Source organism: Eptatretus burgeri, chromosome 15 (genome assembly GCF_056783735.1).
Source record: "Eptatretus burgeri isolate ZD-2024b chromosome 15, Ebu_testis_v1, whole genome shotgun sequence".
NCBI lineage: Eukaryota > Metazoa > Chordata > Myxini > Myxiniformes > Myxinidae > Eptatretus > Eptatretus burgeri.
Window position 1 is genome coordinate 2,111,068 of NC_140975.1, and position 20,033 is coordinate 2,131,100.

The following is a 20,033-nucleotide window of genomic DNA, read 5'->3' on the forward strand; positions in this document are numbered from 1 at the left end:
TCAAATCGCGACGCGTCACCCACCGGAACGGACAATTCAGTCGTGACCCTCTTGGAACTACCGCCAAGGAGCTAGCCACGGGTGGGGGTTTAACCTCACCACAACCCAGTCCGCATTCCACCCGCGCGAAATAGGGTGAATCGCCGAATGTTGATATACCTAAGTACCCGCGCGGGTAGCGTACCGAGGAGTTGTACCACGCTGCAGGTCGACTCCGGACACGAACCGCTTAAGCGGCTCGTTCCGTGCTGCAGGGATAACCGAGCGGAGTTATCGTCGACCTCGACGGTTCAGATTATTTATTGGGTGTCTACACCCACTACCAATCCCTTACGTGATGCAAGATGGCACTTTTAAACAAAGGAAAATACGCAACGATACGGGAAACAGTTCACCAAGCAAGGACATTTATTATACAACACGTAAGCAGGCAAATAGGAACAAAAGCAGGCAAAGAAAAGCAAGAGCAAGCACTACGACCGAATATAATGAATAAATGAACAGTCACTTTCGCAGTTTCTACTTTACAAGACACGGCGCCACAAGATCCATACAAAACCCCAAAAAGAAAATGGTGACTTCCCTTTGGGCCGTCGAGTCCTACTCCCACGACCGTCGGCGTGGTCGCGCCTGGCCCCGACTCCTCTCGCGCTCTGCGAGCTCTCTCCAGCACTCCTCGCCCAAACGCGCATGTCCGCCATACCACCAGCGCTGCCGCGTCTCCCGTCCGTGCCTCCGTGGACAGGCCGCCCGCCAAACCGCGAGCACAGGACCAGAACGAGCCAAGACCCAGCCTCCACAGCTGCCAGAGCAGACGAGCACAGAGGAAGAAGAAACACGAAGCCAGGACCAGGACGAGAGAAGAGGGAGTGAGATCCACGAGGAAGGAGAAGGAGAAGAAGAAAAAGAAGAAGCACGCACCCTACGCGCGTCCGCCCTTTATGGAGCGGGGCTCCGCCCTTTGCTCTGCCCCGTTCTCGGCTCCACCTCTCTTCGAGGCGATTCCAGAAAGCTCTCGAAGGGGGGTGTGCCCCCACTCTGACCGCCTCACACCATGCATCCACCAATCGGGATCGAGCTGCCCCCCCCCCTTCACACTAAGCGTGGTGGGGGGGATTCAGGCGGAAACATCAGGCGGGGAAATTAGGTGGGAAAACCCCACAGGCGTTGTTGGTATTCTTCTCCATGTGCCGTACGCCCGCTTTCTCGGACCCTTTCCAACACGGAAAGGGTCTAAAGCGTGGTCCGTGGAGAACAGCGTTCGGAGTGCGGGAAGTGGCGAAGGTGGTGCTGTTGTAGGTTTGATCCAAAATAACGACAGAACAGAAAAACGGCTATCTCAAAGGATCACAGCCCGGTGAACACGGAAATTCCCTCTAAACAACGGTGCGGAAATCTAACTACACACATACCTATCGTCATAACTGATCGAAGGACCCTTAATGGTGTATTGCGAATTTCCACAGCCATAACAATATCATTATCTCAAAAAGTTGTGGATGACTTTTGACAAAACGAGGTGGGTGAGTTGGTTATGTGACAAGAACAAGCGGATTCATTTTTGGTTCAGATCCAGCCCATCAGTGGGGATACAAAATGTAAACTGTTGAACTTGGCAGAGGTATGTGCTCTACCAAGTGCTGTTCCACTTTGTTCTGTTTTGCCAAGTGTTGCTCTCTGAGTGATTTTTCATTCTGTCTGTCTGTGTTCTGTTCTGTTTGTCTGTCTGTCTTATTACTTAACAGTTTCTTAATTTTTTGCAAGTATGTTGATCTGTTCTATTTGTTTATCTGTCTGCTCACCTTTCGTCACTTAAAACTCACAATTTTAAACCGATCTTCATGAAGCTTCAGCAAATGGTTGAGTTGGTGGTCCGACAGAATCATATTTTTTTTGATGTCAAAAGGTCATCGGAGGCCAAAGGTCAACAACCTTCTCAAATTTCTAAAATCCTCCAGTTTTCATCCGACTGACTTGAAATTTGAACAGGATTTGCAAATTGCATCACTGAATTGGGAAACCAACTATTTGAGATCAAAAGGTCAAACTTCTAAAATCAATTTTTATCTGAAAAATCGTCATCTTTCATCCGATTTACCTCAATCAATCAATCAATCAATCCATTTCGGTTTATTCAAATGAGACAGACATGACAAAAGTCCAAAGACTTAAAAAGTAAAGTTTACAATGTTAAAAAAAAATTACAAAGATGTGCTATGAATATAAAATACACTTGACAAGTTATTAAAAAAAAATAAACACTTCATTGAGATTGTTACGTCTAAATTAATACTTTTCAAAGAAGTAATATAGTATGATTGCTAACACAGAAGCATAATTGGGACGATAACAAAAACAAAACGGAACAAAAATTTTGATGAATACGATGAAGTAACTGATATCCAGGAAGTTGGTAGGCTGATGCTAGTCATTCGGGCGAAAACCAGGTTTCCGTCGCAGGCACGAGATGAGTGTTTACATATTGTGACTGCATTGCCTCGATATAATCAATCTTATTGTTCAACGATCGTGCACTGAGCAGGACGAGTGATGAGCACATGGCTGATGAACCATGTGTTTACGTTGATAAGTGTCTGCTCTGCCTGGTGTTGGCTTAATGGATCGGGTGGTGGGATTAGGATCCTAAGGTCCTGAGTTCAAATCCTGCTTAGCTATTGAATTAATACCAGGTGTGGTTGACTCAGCCTGTCATCCTTTTGAGGTCAGCAAAGCGAGTACCAGCTTGATGGGATGATTGAGCCATTTGAGTATCCTGCATCAGAGTGGCGACCCATCCAGGATTGTGCCCAATAGCCCAGGAGACTGCTTCAGCAGCACCAATGCTCTGTAGAGTGTATGGTCCCAATGGAAGTGTCTGCTTACGTTCAAGAATAGTTTTAACATGTCTAGGATGAGGTTGGACAATGACCATAGTGGCATCCTTGAGTTCGTGTAATGCCCAGTGACACTGTTTTTATTTAACACATCATCGGGTGGACAAACTTTAGAATTACGTAATCAACATAGTTCGTCTCGGCTGTAGCACATTGTTTGTTCATGGGTGTCTCGAGTTGAGCACTCGTTTGAGCATTCCACATGACAATAACAACAACATCTAACGAAAACAGATGCATATCAGGTACCGATACCTTTGATTTTGGTCCCATATCGTTAACTTGCTCGAACAATCAAATGCAAAATGATAAAATGGCAAGAAAAAGCAAACTAGTACTTCACAAGATTAAAAGCAGAAATCAAACATGAAACACAACTTCGTGAACGGGCTGCAGCTGAAAACCGTCCTCGAAAGCGTGAGGGTGAGAGAGATTGAAGCTCACGGAAGAGTTCAACGACAAATGCGTGCAGTTGAGAGAGCATGGAGCTGAGAGTCCTCGGTCGCGGCGTCAGACTGGCAGATGGTATGAAGAGCGCAAGCACGACCCCCCCCCCTCCCCGTAGTCCGTCAGGTGGACCAGAGAGAGTTCAGATATTTTAGCGCGTCACGTACCAGGGTGTTTTCAGAATACCGTAGCAAGAATCTTAATGTGTGCTCGTTTGGTTTCCTTGTTCTCTTTTGAGCGCTCCGATTCAGTGCGTCACGAACTAGGAGGTTTTCAGAGTACCAAGAGTCTTACTGTCCCACTCATTTGGTGTCATGGCTCTTCCTTGAGTTCTCCTCACTTTCATACACTGAAAGGCAACTTTGTTCACGGCTCAGGACACTCAGAAAACTCATCGCCATCTTAGCAGCACCAAGAATGTACTGTGCCGTGGTGACATCACCCCTCACACTTGAAAATTAAACAGCAATTGCATAGTGCATTACTGAATTAGGACACCAACTATTTTTGAGATCAAAAGCTCAAAGGTCAACTCAAGGTAAAATACCAAAAATCATCAATTTTCAACTGAAAAATTTTCATTTTACATCCTATTAACTTGAGAATTGAACAGGATTTGCATCGTCCATCACTGAATTGGGAAAGCAACTATTTTTAGGTCAAAAGGTCAACTTGAGATCAAACTTCTAAAATCATCAAATTTTAATCTGAAAAATAATCAATTTTCATCTGATTAACCTCAGAGTTGAGCAGCAATGGCATAGTCCATCGCTGAATTTGGAAACTAACTTTTTGAGGTCAACTCAAGGTCAAATTTCTAAAATCATCAATTTCAATCTGAAAAATAATCAATTTTCATCCGATTGTCCTGAGCTTTGATCAAGATTGTCAATTTTAATCTTGATGAAATGGACATTTTGTTGTATCCATGGCAACCTTTGGAGAGGCGGGTGGATTTTGCAAGTATCGTGTTCTGCTTGACATCTTTTTCTTGTTTCTGTGTTTATGTGCAGAACAACTCAAAAGGTTGTGGACAGATTCGGATGTAATTTGATGGGGTAGGTTGGCTGTGTGACGAGGAAGAACTGAATAGATTTTCGTGAAGATCTAGGTCCGGATCTGGCGACTGGAATTTTGAATCGATTCTACACCATTGAGAAGTAGCAAAATCGATATCTGGCACGATATCTCAAAAAGTTGTCCACGGATTCGGACGAAACTTGGTGGACGTTCTGTGTGTGTCATGAGGAGGAATTAATTCAATTTTGGTGAAGATCCGAATCAGATAATTTTTTGTGATTCTTCACCATTGAGAGATGGGGCTAAAACGATATCGAGCACAATATCTCAAAAATTGTGGATTGATTCGGCCAAAAAGTGTTGGACATGTTGGGTGTGATGACAAGTCCATTCGATTTTGGTGAAGATCCAAATTCACTCCGATATTTTTATTTTATTTTTTGTGATTTCTAAAGTGATTCTTCACCATTGAGAGATTGGGACAAAACGATATATCGCATGATATTTTAAAAATGTATTGGGCTCGATGTTCTCCTGGATCAGCCATTGTGTGGTGGTGATATGCACTCTACTGAGTGCCCTTAGAGTTGCTTATAATTCCACCCTCTGTCATATAATTTCTTATACAGACAAACAGGAAGCAGCCTCTTCCCTCTCTGCAGACCTTGATAGAACAGGGAGCTGGCAGGAGGAGAAGACCACATGTTACATCTGGAACATTCTGAAGTGGAGGTACAAGAGCTGGTTTATGACCATGGCTGGTTCAGTGGAGATAGTAGCTGTACCAGAGGATTTTCACCATCTGCTTGAGGCATGGAGAGGGTAGCTGAGGAGTTTGCGAACAAGCTGAGTAGATACTTGGGGGGGGGGGGGTCTGGGTGTTTTGGGAGGTCCTGAAGAGTTGTGGAGTGCCTTCCAGACCACCGTCCTTGATGTTGCCAGTGGATGTCTTGGAACTCACCTTACGGCATAGAAGAATTTTGTCTCTCAAGGGACACTGGATACCTTTAACCCGAGTCGCAGTGCCAGGCTGAATGGCAGAGCTGAGCTGTTCAGGGAGCTGAGCCGTAAAACTGTACGTGCGCTAAGGGTGGACAAGGAGGCCGATGTGCAAGGAATCTGTGAGGGGGTAGAGCATCACCTGTGGTCAAGTGATTCTAGTCCTGTTTACAGGGGAATTCATGCATTGCGTTCATCCAAGCCCGTCCCTTGGTGTACTGCAGTTAGAGCAGAGAGTGGTAGGCTCTTGACAGAGGAGTCCGAAGTGAATGCCTGCTAGGCCAGTTACTTTGAGCGGTTGTACCAGGCTGATCCACCAGCTGTCGAGTTGGATGTCACGGGTGTTACAATCCCTGTTGCAGACCCTCCAATCAACTGTGGTCCACCTTCGCTTGTGGAAACACAGGCTGCAGTGAACCGGTTGAAATGGGGTAAAGCTCCAGGGATCTGTCGCATCCATGCTGAACTTCTCAAGGCTGGTGGAAATGCTGCTCTCGTGTCGTTGCATGCAGTTCTGTGCTCTGCCTGGAACACAGGCATCATCCCAACTGACTGGAAGAGGGGCCTTGTTCCTCTCTGGAAAGGGAAGGGTGATCGCCAAGACTGCAACAACTACCGAGGGGTGACGCTGCTCTCAGTGCCGGGCAAGGTATTTGCTCGGATAATTCTTGATAGGGTTCGCCACCATCTGCTTGAGCACCAGCGTCCAGACCAGTCAGGCTTTACACCAAAGAGGTCAACAATTGACCATATCCTTGCTCTTCGGGTTCTCACCGAAAGCAGACGAGAGTTTCGGCAGGGACTGCTTGCAACCTATGTTTATCTCTGTAAAGCATTCGATTCAGTGAATCGGGATGCCCTCTGGAGGATTCTAGGTCTTCGTGGGGTGCCACCAAAACTGATCGATCTGATGTCTGAACCCTACTCTGGTACTGAGAGTGCTGTGAGATGTGGTGGTACCATCTCTGACGTATTAACCTCCGCCATCGAAGATGGATGGAGGTTACTGTTTTCACCCCTGTCTGTTTGTTTGTTTGTGAACAGTATTACGGAAAAACTCCTCGACGGATTTCAACGAAACTTGGTGGGGGGATGAGGTATGGTCCAAGGATCATGCCATTAGATTTTGGACTTGGTCCAACGTCCAATATGGCCGCTATGGCGGCCATTTTGAAAAAATATTCGAATTTTTTTTTTTGCATTTCTACATGTTTTAAGTGATTTCCAACCCCCCAAAAAAATGTTAGAAAAAAAAAGAAATTTTGCACCTTTTTTTTTTCAAAAAAATTCCGATTATTTATTTATTTATTTATTTTGGGCATTTCTACATGCGCATCAATCTCGTTCAGTTTATTCAATCGTGGTTCAGTAGAGTCTGATCCGTTTCGATCTACAATGAATAGGATATCAGGTTCACTTAAGTGACCCAGCAGTATTGGCGGCCGAGGGTTTGCACTCTACCGAGTGCTCCCCCTCTAGTTAGGGTACCCTGTTAGTACAGGGTACCCTATTGTTTTTCTTCTGTTTATTATTATTACGCATTATTATTATTATTTTTCCGCCGGCATTTTGCACCCTTTTTCGCTTTAAAAATCATTTTCTCTGGGACACTAAGTCCGATCGACAGGAAATTTTCACTGGTAGTCCAATGAAGGCGAGATTTCAGAACTATATTCGTGACATGTATGCGATGCAAGTTTGTTAATTTCGAAGTGATAGGTCACATGGTTTGGCCGCCATGTTGGATTTAAGAAAAATATTAAATAATGTTTTCTCTGGTATTTCATAAGCCATCAAAGCGAAAATTTGCAAGTGCCTTCCTCGCTCAAGTCTGCATACATGATAAAAAATTTTTTTACCTCAGAAGTCAAATGGTTTGGCGGCCATCTTGGATAGAAAAATAGACTTTATCCGATTTACACGAAACCTCACACTTGTTCGGGTCGACGATGGAAAGCAGAATTTAAATTTATGATATCATAGGTCACAAGGTTCGGCAGCCATCTTGGATTGAAAATGAATAAATTAAAAAAATCTTCTTCTCCGGAAGGGTAAGACAGATGAAGATGAAACTTCACACATATATTCCCCATGAGGTCCTTTCTCAAGTTTGTTAATTTCTTCTTGATCGGTCACATGGTTTGGCGGCCATCTTGAAAAAACCCTAAAACCTGTAAACATCTTCTCCAGAAGCGCTGGTCGGATGAAGGGCAGATTTCAGAATTATATTCGGGACACGTAGGCGATATAAGTTTGTTAATTTCGAATTGATAAGTCACACGGTTTGGCCGCCATGTTGGATTTAAGAAAAATATTAAATAATGTTTTCTCTGGAACCGCTTAACCTAACGAATCGAAAGTTTGCATTTGTCATCTACCATCGTGTGTGCACGCGTGGTAAAAATTATGACGTCACACGTCACATGGTTTGGCGGCCATCTTGGATAGAAAAACGCACCTTTACCGATTAACACGAAACTTCACAAACGTGTTCCAATACCCAGTTGGAAGCAGAATATAAATTTGTGATGTCATAGGTCACATGGTTCGTCAGCCATCTTGGATTGAAAAATAATATCTTTAAACGTCTTTTTCTCTGAAACGACTGAACAGATCCAGGCGAAACTCCACCACTATGACCGACTCTCCATGATGAATAAAAAGTTCTCACCCCCTTTTGAGGTACGACGCAACGTTTGGCAGCCATAGTGGATTGAAGGAAAAATATTAATTAATGTTTACTCTGGAACTACTGCATCAATAAATGAGAAACATCACCTTTATGGTGGAACAGTCATGCGGAATGAGGGTTTGAAATTTCAACGGGATCGAGCCCAGGGTTTGGAAGCCATGTTGGTTTTAAGAAAAATATTAAATAATGTTTTCTCTGGAACTGCTTAACCTTGCGAAGCGAAAATTTGCACTTATCGTCTCCGATCGTGTTTGCACATGTGGTGAAAATTATGACATCACAAGTCACATGGTTTGGCCGCCATCTTGGATTGAAGGATAAATATTAATTAATGTTTACTCTGGAACCGCTGCTTCTATATATACGAAACTTCACATTTGTAATTCAGCCGACATGCGAAACAAAAGTTTAAAATTTCAACCTGATCGGTCACGTGGTTTGGCAGCCAGAATTATTTAATTATTTGAATCTGTTCGCCAGTAATAAGGAAATTGAACGCTTTGTGCTGCCCGGTTCGTAGCTCTTCAGTCCCATGCCATATCGAAGCAGGCCTCTGTTTGTATCACTCTTCAATCATGTTTTTTTCTGGAACCACTTTCCCGATGAATGCGAAACTTTGCGACTGTCATCTGCAGAAAGTCCCATGTTGTATCAAAGGCGGACGGACTGGGTACCCGGTCATCACTGCCAGCAGTTATAAAGTGGCAGTTCTAGTTTCCAGTTATTACTGAAGTTCGTCAGGGGTGTGTACTGGCCCCCACACTTTTCAGCACTCGTATGGACTGGATTCTCAGGAGGATGTCGGAGAGATCAAGCTGCGGTGCATCGTTTGGGAATGTCAAGATCTCGGACCTTCATTTTGTAGATGATGCAGTCATCTTTGCAGAAACTTTAGATATCCTTTTGGGGGCCCTCGAGGTGCTGAATGAGGAGTCAGAGCCGCTGTGATTTCGGGTTTCTTGGGTCAAAACTAAGATCCAGGCTTTCGGTGACATCTTGGATGCTGCTGTCCTGTCTGTGTCTGTTTGTGGTGAGGATGTTGAGGTCGTGGAGAGATTCACTTACCTTGGCAGTGATTTTCATGTCTCTGCTGGCTGTGAGTCAGAGGTCAATAGATGTCTGGGTCTGGCCTGGGGAGTCATGGATTCATTGGATCATGGGGTGTGGCGCTGCCGGTACCTGTGCGGGAGGATGAAAGTCCGAGTCTTCATGTCCTTGGTGCTTCCAGTCTTGCTCTATGGATTCGAGACTTGGACTCTGACCAAGGATCTGAGATGGAGACTTAATTCCTTTGGTACCAGGACTCTTTGGAGAATCCTTGGCTATCGCTGGTCGGACTTTGTGTCCAACGAGCGGTTGCTGAGAGAGACTCAAATGAGATTTGTTTCCTGCATAGTCCGTGAGTGTCAGCTGCGGCTGGATGGACACGTGGCTCGTTTTTCTGATGCTGATCCTTCTCACCAGATTCTCTCAGCGAGGGAGTCTCCTGAGTGGAGGGGGCCAATGAGCTGACCACGTGCCTCATGGTTGCAGCAGGTTGATTGGCATCTGAAGGAGATTTTTTTTTTATACCTTGTCGAGGCTCATATAAGAGCTAACACACAATGCACATCAAGGGGGGCATTAGACAGGAGGGGAGGGAGTGGGAAGGACAAAACAGTGGGGAACAGAGACATTAGGAGATCTGTGGAAGGGAGAGGGATGGGACGGAGAACATGGGGAATAGAAGATGGACATTACAGGGACTTTCAGGAAGGAAAGCAGGGAATTTGAAGGAGGTGGGCTTGGGTGGATTATCGGGGGTAGAAAACATCGAGGATTTGATGGGGGATGTTAAGAGGTGGTGGTGAATAGCTGTTTTGAAGGCCTGGAGGGAAGAATGGGAATGAATAGAGTGAGGGAGTTTATTCCAAAGGTGGGAAAAAAGAAGAATGAAAGAGTGAAGGTGAGCAGTGATTTGTGATTTTGGTAGTTTTACCAGAAGGGGGTTGTTGGCGGACCTTGAGCGCCCTGTGGAAATGTGGTTGGGACAAATCGCAGAGAGAGCAGGGGGGGGAGGCTGGAGAGGAGACTGTAGAAGACAGAAAGACCACCGACCAACCTGTGGTGATTGAGTGAGAGGCCCACAGACTCAGCCTCATTGCGGGAGATGCCGATGATCCGAAATGCCCTAGTTTCTCCAGCGTGAAACCGAGAAAGGTGGGAGGCAGGAGCACCAGCCCAGAGGGGAGAGCAGTACTCCATCATGCTGCAGACAAAAGCTTTGTAAGTGGTCAGGAGTTCAGGTGGGCCGAGGAAGGACTTTGCACGACGGAGGATTCCCAGTCGGCGACTGGCTTTGGCGGCGAGGTTTGAAATGTGGCTTTCCCAGGAAATGTCATGGCAGATCGTGAGACCCAGAAGCTGGAAAGAAAGGACTTCTTCCAGAGGATTGTTGAGAAAGTGGATGGGGGGGGGGTGGTTCTAAACGGTCCTTTCGAAGAGACAAAGTGAGAGTGTGAGATTTGTCTGGATTGAAAGACATGTTCCACGTGTTGGACCAGTTTGTGATAATATCCAGATCTGCAGTGAGCGAAGAAACTGCTGCTTGCCGGTCTGAGGGATGACAGATGGTACGGCAGAGGGTGGAGTCATCAGCAAAGAGATATAGAGCATTTTCCAGAGAGTCGGAGAGATCATTGATGAAAACCAGAAGAAGAACAGGGCCTAGAACGCTACCTTGAGGAACTCCAGTCTGTATTGGGGATGGGCCAGGCATCTGCCCTGGGGGATGGCCAGACGGAGGCCCCTGGAGTACCGGCGGAAAGTGGACGCAGCGACGCGCTGCTCTGGCGCATGCTCCCATACCTGACCTGACCTGACCTGACCTGACCTGGTTCAGTGAAGACCCAGTTTATAAACTCTGCTTTTTCTTGGGCAGAGTTTTCCTTTTATACCCCTGCCCTCCACGAGAATGATAACCCTCGGAAAACCAGGCAACAATATTTCTCTTCGTTGGATGGGTATCTGGCATGCGTTCACAATGACCAACCTGCACGTTGGCAGTGAATAGTCATGGGCTCTATGCTGGTGGAGTTTGTTTTGCCAATACATTCGATATTGCCACTTGATTGGAATAATTATTTGGAAAACTTGCTGGTAGTTGTACTCCAATGATATGAAGTATTTCTGGTTGAGTCGTGGTCATATAAAAGGGTGGGGATGATGACGGAATGATAGACCATATGTTTTGGAATTTAATGCGGGTGATGGAACACTCCTTGAGATAACTTGGCCTACACAAGGTCCTGATTTGACCATCATGGAGGCTTTATGGGGTTCTATATGGATTCTGAGAAAGTCAAATGTAAACCAAAGACCTTGGATGAATGATTTAAAGTGCTTCAGGATGTTCTGAACAGCATTCCAGTTATACCTTGATCAACTACATGTTAAAAGATGAAAATAAGGCTCTTGAATTGTATAAATGTAAAAGGCTCACACCCCAAACACTAATGTCATCTAAAACAAGGTGTGTGTGTGTGTGTGTGTGTGTGTGTGTGTGTGTGTGTGTGTGTGTGTGTGTGTGTGTGTGTGTGTGTGTGTGTGTGTGTGTGTGTGTGTGTGTGTGTGTGTGTGTGTGTGTGTGTGTGTGTGTGTGTGTGTGTGTGTGTGTGCGTGTGCGTGTGTGTGTGTGTGTGTGTGTGTGTGTGTGTGTGTGTGTGTGAGATTTACATCTCCCAGTTTAAATTACTCATTATTTGTGAAAATCCTGTCTGTTTCCACAATTCCAATGTTGGACGTTAAAACCTGCAGCGATTACAAATTGAACACGTAACTATATCCCATGAATTATTCCTTTGCTCCCAAGATGGCCTTCATGGAGGCAACAATCCAGTGCTTTGCTTTTTCTTTTTTAAACTTTTGAACAAGAATACCAGCTTTGTTTCTGTTTGTTTTTCCTGTTTCATAATGGTGAATTTGAAGGTGTTTTGTGGTTCCCAATCAACATTGATGGAAGTGTTGATTGTGCTTGTAACTGGTTGCCTTGTCGTCTATTGTTGCCAATGAACTGGAATTTGGCCTGTTCAACATTTTCATCATCGTACTCAGCTTGTCAACGGCGGTTTCCCAAATTAATATCTCTCATGGATCCATTTTGGCCTTGTAAACCTTGTGGCCTTAGATTGGACAAGGATTAAAAAAAAAAAAAAAAAATTCAAGCAACTGATGTTTTTTTAATGACTTGATTATCCCGACCATGATGAAAAGCTCTGTGGTTTGTTCTGAAGTCTTGTGATTTAATTGAAGTCCAGGATTGCCTGGTTGGATGCTATTACCTTTACAGTTGTTAATGGTGAACTGCATTTCTGTGTGTTTGTTTAATTTCTTGGGGGGATTGGGGGTGGCTGGGGGGGGGGGCATCTCTGACTGAGCATCCATAGTCCCTCATTCAGGTGACTCTTTCTTGCAGGCTGGTGGTTTATCCTCCTCCACCTGCTGTAGGTGGAATGGTTGTTACCAGAGAGGATCTCGCCTGCCTCGATGAAGGAGAATTTGTCAATGATGTCATCATTGACTTTTATCTGAAGTAAGTCGATGTGGTCAATTGGAACGTGAGTTACAGGTGTGTTTGTTTCCCCATGTTTAAAGTGATGGAGAGAAATGTGTAGCATGAATATTCTTCATGTGTAAATCATTTGATCCACTTGGTGAGTGGATGAACATTCTCACACACCCGAACCTATGCAAGTGTAGGGTGAGCATTCGGGGAGAGGCCTGTGATGCGCAGGGGAATTTGAAGCAAGATGACATTTGGCCCACCGTGCCAGCGCTCTATCAACAACGCATTAAATCAGTCCATCAGTTTATCTGCTTAATGCCACTGGGGTAGGAAGAGCATATTTTAATTCCCTTGGTTCAGATTGGGTCCATGACCAGGGATAGGGTAAGAAGATTAGTTTAGCTTCAAGATTTTTTCCATATTATTTAAACTCCTCGTGTTTGTGTTGAAGTTTTAACTTTTCTCTTCCTGGAATTGTTTTCCCTGCCTCGCCTTACCAACATGTTATCAATTGCACTTCCTCTCTTTTTAACCCTTCCAACCCCTCTTGCCTAAAAAAGAAAAGCTTCATTTGCCATTGCAAACCTTACTGCCCCCCTTTCTGTCAAGCTTATGGCTATCATTCTGGAAACACTTCCTCCTCCCCCCCCCCTCCCCCGGAAATCCCCCAATGTTTCCTCAACTCTAACCTTTCCAACACCATTCTTCCAACCACAGTGCCTTTCGAAAGTCTACACCCCATTTCTAAATTCTTCATCTTTTATCTTGTCACCTCAAATTAAATTTCATCAAATCAGACTTTTTACACCTTTATTTACACATCGTAACCCAGCAGAAAAAGAAAATCTGCAAATTTCCGAAAATTTAATGAAAAATACAAAACTAGAATATCTTGGTTTGTATAAGTGTCCTCCCCCCCATTCTTCTGTGCAAAACTGTTCAAGCTCAGTGAAGTTGCGTGGGGAGTGTTGATGGACAGCAATCTTCAAGTCATGCCACATTTTCGATTGGATTTAGGTCAGGACTCTGACTGGGCCACTCAAGGACATTTATCTTTTTGTTCCTTCGTCACTCCAGTGTCCCTTTGGCTGTGTGCTTCAGGTCGTTGTCATGCTGAAAGGTGAACTTCCGTCCCAATTTCAGCTTTCTTACAGAGGGCAGCAGGATTTCCTCTTGGATTTTTCTGTATTTTGCTCCATCCATTTTCCCCTTCTACCCTGACAAGTGCCCCAGTCCTTGCTGATGAGAAACATTCCAAAAGCATGATTCTGCCACCACCATGCTTCACAGTTGGGATTGTGTTCTTTGCTTTATGTGCTGTGTTGGGTTTGCACCAAATGTAACACTTTGCATTTAGGCCAAAATCTTCCATCTTGGTTTCGTCAGACCACAAAACCTTTTGCCACGTGGCTTCAGAATCTCCAGTTGTTTGTATACCTCAAATGGGACTCAAGGTGGGCTTTTTTGAGTAATGGCTTCCTTCTTGCCACCCTACCGTACAGGCCACTCTTGTGGAGTGCTTGGGATATTGTTGTCACCTGCACACGGTGACCAGTCTTTGCCATAAAGGCCTGTAGCTCTTTCAAAGTTACCATTGGCTTCTTGGTGGCCACTCTGATCAGTGTCCTCCTTACTTGGTCATCCAGTTTGGAGGGATGGCCTGATCTAGGCAGGGTCTTGGAGGTACCATACGTCTTCCACTTCTTAATGAATGCCTTGACTGTGCTCCAAGGGATATTCAAGGTCTTTGAAATATTTTATACCCATCCCCTGATCTGTACCTTTCCATAACTTTATCCTGGAGGTCTTTTGAAAGCTCCTTGGTGCTCATGGTTGAGTCTTTGCTGTGAAATGCATTACCCAGCAGAAGAAACCTCAAGGAACAGCTAATTTTATTCTGACATCATCAGAATTGCTATTATATAAGAGAGGGAAGGTGGGGGGGGGGGGGGTGAACACTTATCCAAGCAAGATATTCTAGTTTTGTATTTTTCATTAATTTTCTGAAATTTGTAGAATTTGTTTTTCACTTGGAAGTTGTGGGTTGTGATGTGTAAATAATGGTGGAAAAAGTCTGATTTAATGAAATTTAATTCCAGGCAACAAAAGGGGAGAATTTTGAAAGGTGGTGTTGCCTTTCTCTCGGCACTGTAAGTAAACATCTGTAACTTCACTCATGGATTATTTTCCCTTTCTTATTCCCAGAAGAATCTGGCAGGCTAAGTCAACCCTCTGGTGTTGGCTTAGCGGTTAGGGTGGTGGCTTGGGATCCTCGGGTCCTGAGTTCAAACCCTGTTCACCGCTGAATTAATACCAGGGGGTTGACTCAGCCTGTCATCCTTACATTGTTGGTGAAATTAATACCAGTGCAGCAGCCACAAAGGCTGCACACGAAGGGAAGGGGTAACAATGGATGGATTGATTAGATCTGGTATTGGTGTGGTGTCGGCATGATGGGCCGAATGGCCTCCTCCTGCACCTTAATTCTTTGTAAATTCTTGTAAGAACACTAGAAAACCTGACCTCAGGAGTAAATTTGTTTCATTTATCACGACAAATCATTTCCAACGTCTTCCTGTCATGATCTTGCACTGTCATTTAACCTTCCTTTCATATACCTTACTCCCACCACATTGAAACCACACACAACTCTTATATCCACAATCCTTACTGCAGCACAAAGAATCTACATTTTTGCCTCCACCACCGAAGGTGAAGGAGGTTATGTTTTCACCCCTTTCTGTCTGACTGTTTGTGTACAAGATATCTCACAAAGTTGTGGACAGTGTGGGTGTGTGACAAGGATGAACTGATTAGATTTTGGTGAAGATCTGAATCTGGATACGAGAATTATTTATTTTTTAAAGTGATTCTTCACCATTTGAGAGAAAGGGCAAAAACGATATAGTACTGTATAGCATGATATTTCAAAAATGTATTGGGCCCGATATGTTCTCATGGATCAGGTATTGCATGGCGGAGGTATGTGCTCTACTGAGTGCCCTTCTCGTTTTTTTAATGGTTTCAGCCTCCACCAAAACCATCTCCCTGCCTCATCCCCCACCTACGTACCTTCCACCCCGCCCACAGTTGCCCCACACTTCCTTGCTGCCACCTGCACTCGCCCCACCCTCCCTCGCCACCGCCTACACTAGCCCTACCCTCCCTCGCCCTCACCCCACCCCACCCTCCCTCACCACCACCCGCACTCACCTCACCGTACCCTTCCTCGCCACCACCCTCACTCACCCAACCGTACCCTCCCTCGCCACCATCCGCACTCACCCCACCCCACCCTCCCTCGCCAGCACCCGCACTCACCCCACCGTACCCTCCCTCGCCACCGCCTACACTAGCCCCACCCTCCCTCGCCCTCACCCCACCCCACCCTCCCTCACCAATACCCACACTCACCTCGCCACCACCCTCACTCACCCGACCGTACCCTCCCTCGCCACCACCCTCACTCACCCGACCGTACCCTCCCTCGCCACCATCCGCACTCACCCCACCCCACCCTCCCTCGCCACCACCTGCACTCACCCCACCCTCCCTCACCACCACCCGCACTCACCTCACCGCACCCTACCTCGCCACCACCCGCACTCACCCCACCGTACCCTCCCTCGCCACCACCCGCACTCACCCCACCCTACCCTCCCTCGCCACCACCCGCACTCACCCCACCCTACCCTCCCTCGCCACCACCCGCACTCACCCCACCCTACCCTCCCGCGCCACCACCCACACTCACCTCAGCGTACCCTCCCTCGCCACCATCCGCACTCACCCTACCCTGCCTTGCCACCACCTGCACTCACCCCACCCTCCCTCTCCAACGCCTGCACTCCCCCCACCCTCAAATGTCATAAGCTTGTATCTCCAAGTTGTTCATACCACCTGCGAAGTATCTATCCATTCCTTCAATATATCGCTGACAAGCCTCAGGTTTGCCATTTCTCCGCACTTCCTGCAGCAAAAGGTACTCCCCCCCAACCCCTCCCTCTTCACTCTTTTCAATACTGCTCACATCCAACATTTATCACATCATTTTTATTTTTCCTTGTTCCCCAAATGTTCCCATAAAAAGTGATTGTTGAAGAGGATAAAATGAATTGGAATGTTTGCATACCATTGAGGACAATTATGAACTGAACAAACAATGGAATTTGCCTCTAAAAGATGGTTCTTCAGCTGAACATGTTGTTCACATTATTATTTTTGTTTCCAAATATTGTGTTCTAGAAGAGAGAAGTTGTAAGATTATACGGCAACTGGGGAACAGCAGACACCAAGCGGATGAAGGAACAGGAGGAAGAGATAAAAGGGAAGGGAATTCAGCAAACTGGAAAAAGATGGCGAGATGTAGGGTAGGGTCAATGTGGATGTAGAAGGTCACGGGTAAGGATGGAGGATGACCTGAGACTGTGATGTCGTGCGAAGTTGAATCATTGGAGGAAAGGGTGGGATTGGACATATTGAAGAAGGCGGTTCTACAAGTGGGAGAAGAGAGGAATAAAGTAGTGTAGTTGAGCAGTGAACTTGGATTTTGTCAGTTTCACAAGGATGGTATTGCCGGAAGAGTGTGAGTGACTTGAGCTGGATGGATGGATGGAGGGATTAAAGAGTGGAAAGGAACAAGACATGAGGTGAGATTGTAGAAAACAGACCATTTTTCTGCAATGAGCAGCAGCAGGCCCTGTTTTTCTGTCTGGAGGATACCATTGGTGTTGAGACCAGTGAAGACATTTTACTTTTTGAAAGATTCTGTGGTTAAATGAGTGTTTGATTTGTTTCATTAACTGATCACTGTAGATCTGCTTACTTGGACTAATTGTGATACTGGTGCTTTCTCTACTTCCTTTATTGCAGTCGTTGTTGCTCTCTTCCTCTATGCCTTTCCTTACTTGTTTTATAGATTTGAGAGAAAAAGATAGAATTATGTTTTTTTTAATTAAATGGACGAGAGACGCTGATGAGCAAGTTGGATGTGCTTTTTCTTATCAATCTCAGGTACCTCGTGTCGGAGAAGCTGCCGAGAGAGGATTCGTCTCGTATCCACATCTTCAGTTCTTTTTTCTACCAGCGCTTGAGCCAACGTGGCGAGCGTGACAGTCCACGAATACCGTGGGTCCTACTCGTATAACTTCTTTCACTTTGCACATTGTTGACAAACAACATGTACTCGATTTCTTGTGTCGTGGCACCACTGTTCTTCATCGTGGACCACTTTCACCACTTTGGCTGAGCCATTAATAGGCTGTTGTGTATGATTAGTCATGTCGTGACTGTTTAACAGCCATCATTAGCTTGTTTGATAGTCACCCAAGCCGAATCATGATGTAGATGAAGTTTTAATCTCACTGATTTCAGCCTTCAACAGTTCACTGTGTGAGTGTTTTCTGTTTCCTGTTTGTTCTTTGCTGCGCCTTCATTCCACTTCTGTTTTGTGCTTGTGTGCAGCATTCAAAAACGCCGGCACATGAGGGTGCGCACATGGACTCGGCATGTGGATCTCTTCAGCAAGGAGTTGGTGTTTGTGCCCATCAATGAAGCGTATGTTTGATCCTCTTACTCTTTTGTGCTCTTTCTCCTCGATTCCACCCAATGATTGTTTGTTTTAGATTTTTGTATACAAAGTTGAGGTTTGTGCAGCCGCTCAAACGTACAACGGATCAGGATGTAGCATAACAAAAGGAACAGTCGAAAGAGTGGTGGAGGTTGTGGTAGTTAGGGGAAGAAAAGATTATGGTTATGGATTGGGGATGATCTGAGATTGTGGTGCACAGCTGTCTTGAAGACCTGGAAGGAAGAATGAAATTGAGGGATGAATGTAAGTCGATTCCACAAGTGGGGGGAAAAAAGAGGAACGAATGAGGTCTAATGTCAGGTCTAACCTTATGTCAGGTCTAACCTTATGTCAGGTCAGGTTAGATCTGTGACCTGCTGCAGGCACCATGTAAACATGTACTAACCTGTTCCATGGTTGGGTTGTCAGCGACTAAACCGTCTCCCCCACCAGGTTTTCTGGTGAGGAGGGTGTTTGGATATGGGCACCCAGCAGGATTAAAAACAAAACCTGTCAAAGGGCGGAGGAGCTCCTTGTGAGCTAACGGCCATCCATATCTAGTGCCCAACTTTGTCTACAGAAGTCCTCCTGCAGTTGGGTTACTTTTTTATTAGGAGGTTGGTGGCAGGATTTGCACTCCTGCCACCGTAAAACCCTTCATTCCGCAAAACACAAAAACGCAAAAAAAAATCGAAAAACCCACTCCGTGGGAGTACCTCCTGTGCAGCTTCCCTTCGCAGGGCAGCGCACCGGATGACGGGATTGGGGCAAAGCCTTTGGGACCCCCAATCTTTGATTATAGGAGGGAAACCACGGGGTAACATCCCTGGGTCAGATTGCGGGAGAGTGTGTCGGAGTGGTGCTGAGGTGTCGTCCACCAGACGGCGGCCTCCTTGGGTTAACCTGAGGCGGTCCCTTCGGGTGGGTGCCTGGAATGTCCTATCCCTAAGAGAGGATGATCATCTGTCTCTGTTATCTGAGCTCAAGCGTTTGGACATCGGGATTGCAGCTCTCTCTGGGGTTCGGAGACCGGATTGCGGCGAGATAATGGTGGGTGGTTACACCTACTATTGGACTGGTCGCTCTGATGGTTACCATACCCAAGGAGATGCTGTAGCTGTGTCCAATAGGCTGACCCCAATGATAATTGAGGTAACACCGGTCAACGAGCGTATTATGAGATTAAGGATTCGTCACTCCTTAGGTGTCATTTCCCTGGTCTCTGTTTATGCTCCGACTGTGGCGAGTGATCTCACCGTGAAGGACGCATTATACGCCACGCTCGAGTCTGTGGTTGATCAGTGCCCCAGACGAGATACACTTCTAGTCTTGGGGGATTTCAATGCATCGACTGGAACTGATAGGGATGGTTATGAGACGTGTTGGTCCCCATGGGTCGGGAACTATGAACCAGAATAGCACTAAGTTCCTTGACTTTGCAAGAAGTCATGGACTTAGGGTGGCTGGTTCATGGTTTCAGCGCCCACAAGCTCATCGCTGGACTTTGTATTCCAACGCTGGCGGTGCGGCAAAGGAGATTGACCATGTCCTCATTGACGGTCGCTGGAGGATGATCCAGAACTGCAGGGTCTACCGGAGTGCTCAGTTCTTCAATACTGACCACAGGCTTGTTGTAGCAACTCTAAAGCTGCACCTTAAATCCTGGAGAATGTTACCATCCCAGCCTCGGCTGGATGTTGGCAAGCTCAGGGATGAGAGAGTAGATGAGGTGTTTGCGAACAGGCTGAGTGGACACTTGGGGGGGGGGTCTGGGTGCTTTGGGGGATCCTGAAGAGTTGTGGAGTGCCTTCAAGACCACCGTCCTTGATGTTGCCGGTGGATGTCTCGGAACTCACATCAGGGCAAAGA

The 20,033-nt window shown here is 45.9% G+C and overlaps 1 protein-coding gene across 7 annotated transcripts in view; it reads left to right on the forward strand.

Moving 5' to 3' along the window:
• LOC147011308 (sentrin-specific protease 6-like) overlaps positions 1–20,033 on the forward strand; it is a 136,084-nt gene that overhangs the window by 79,192 nt on the left and 36,859 nt on the right. For all 7 annotated transcript variants that reach the window (XM_085857593.1, XM_085857591.1, XM_085857592.1 and 4 more), the window contains 3 exons: positions 12,506–12,622; positions 17,609–17,722; positions 18,059–18,151. In XM_085857593.1, coding sequence (XP_085713719.1) covers positions 12,506–12,622; positions 17,609–17,722; positions 18,059–18,151 — 324 coding nt within the window. The remainder of the gene's footprint in view (positions 1–12,505; positions 12,623–17,608; positions 17,723–18,058; positions 18,152–20,033) is intronic.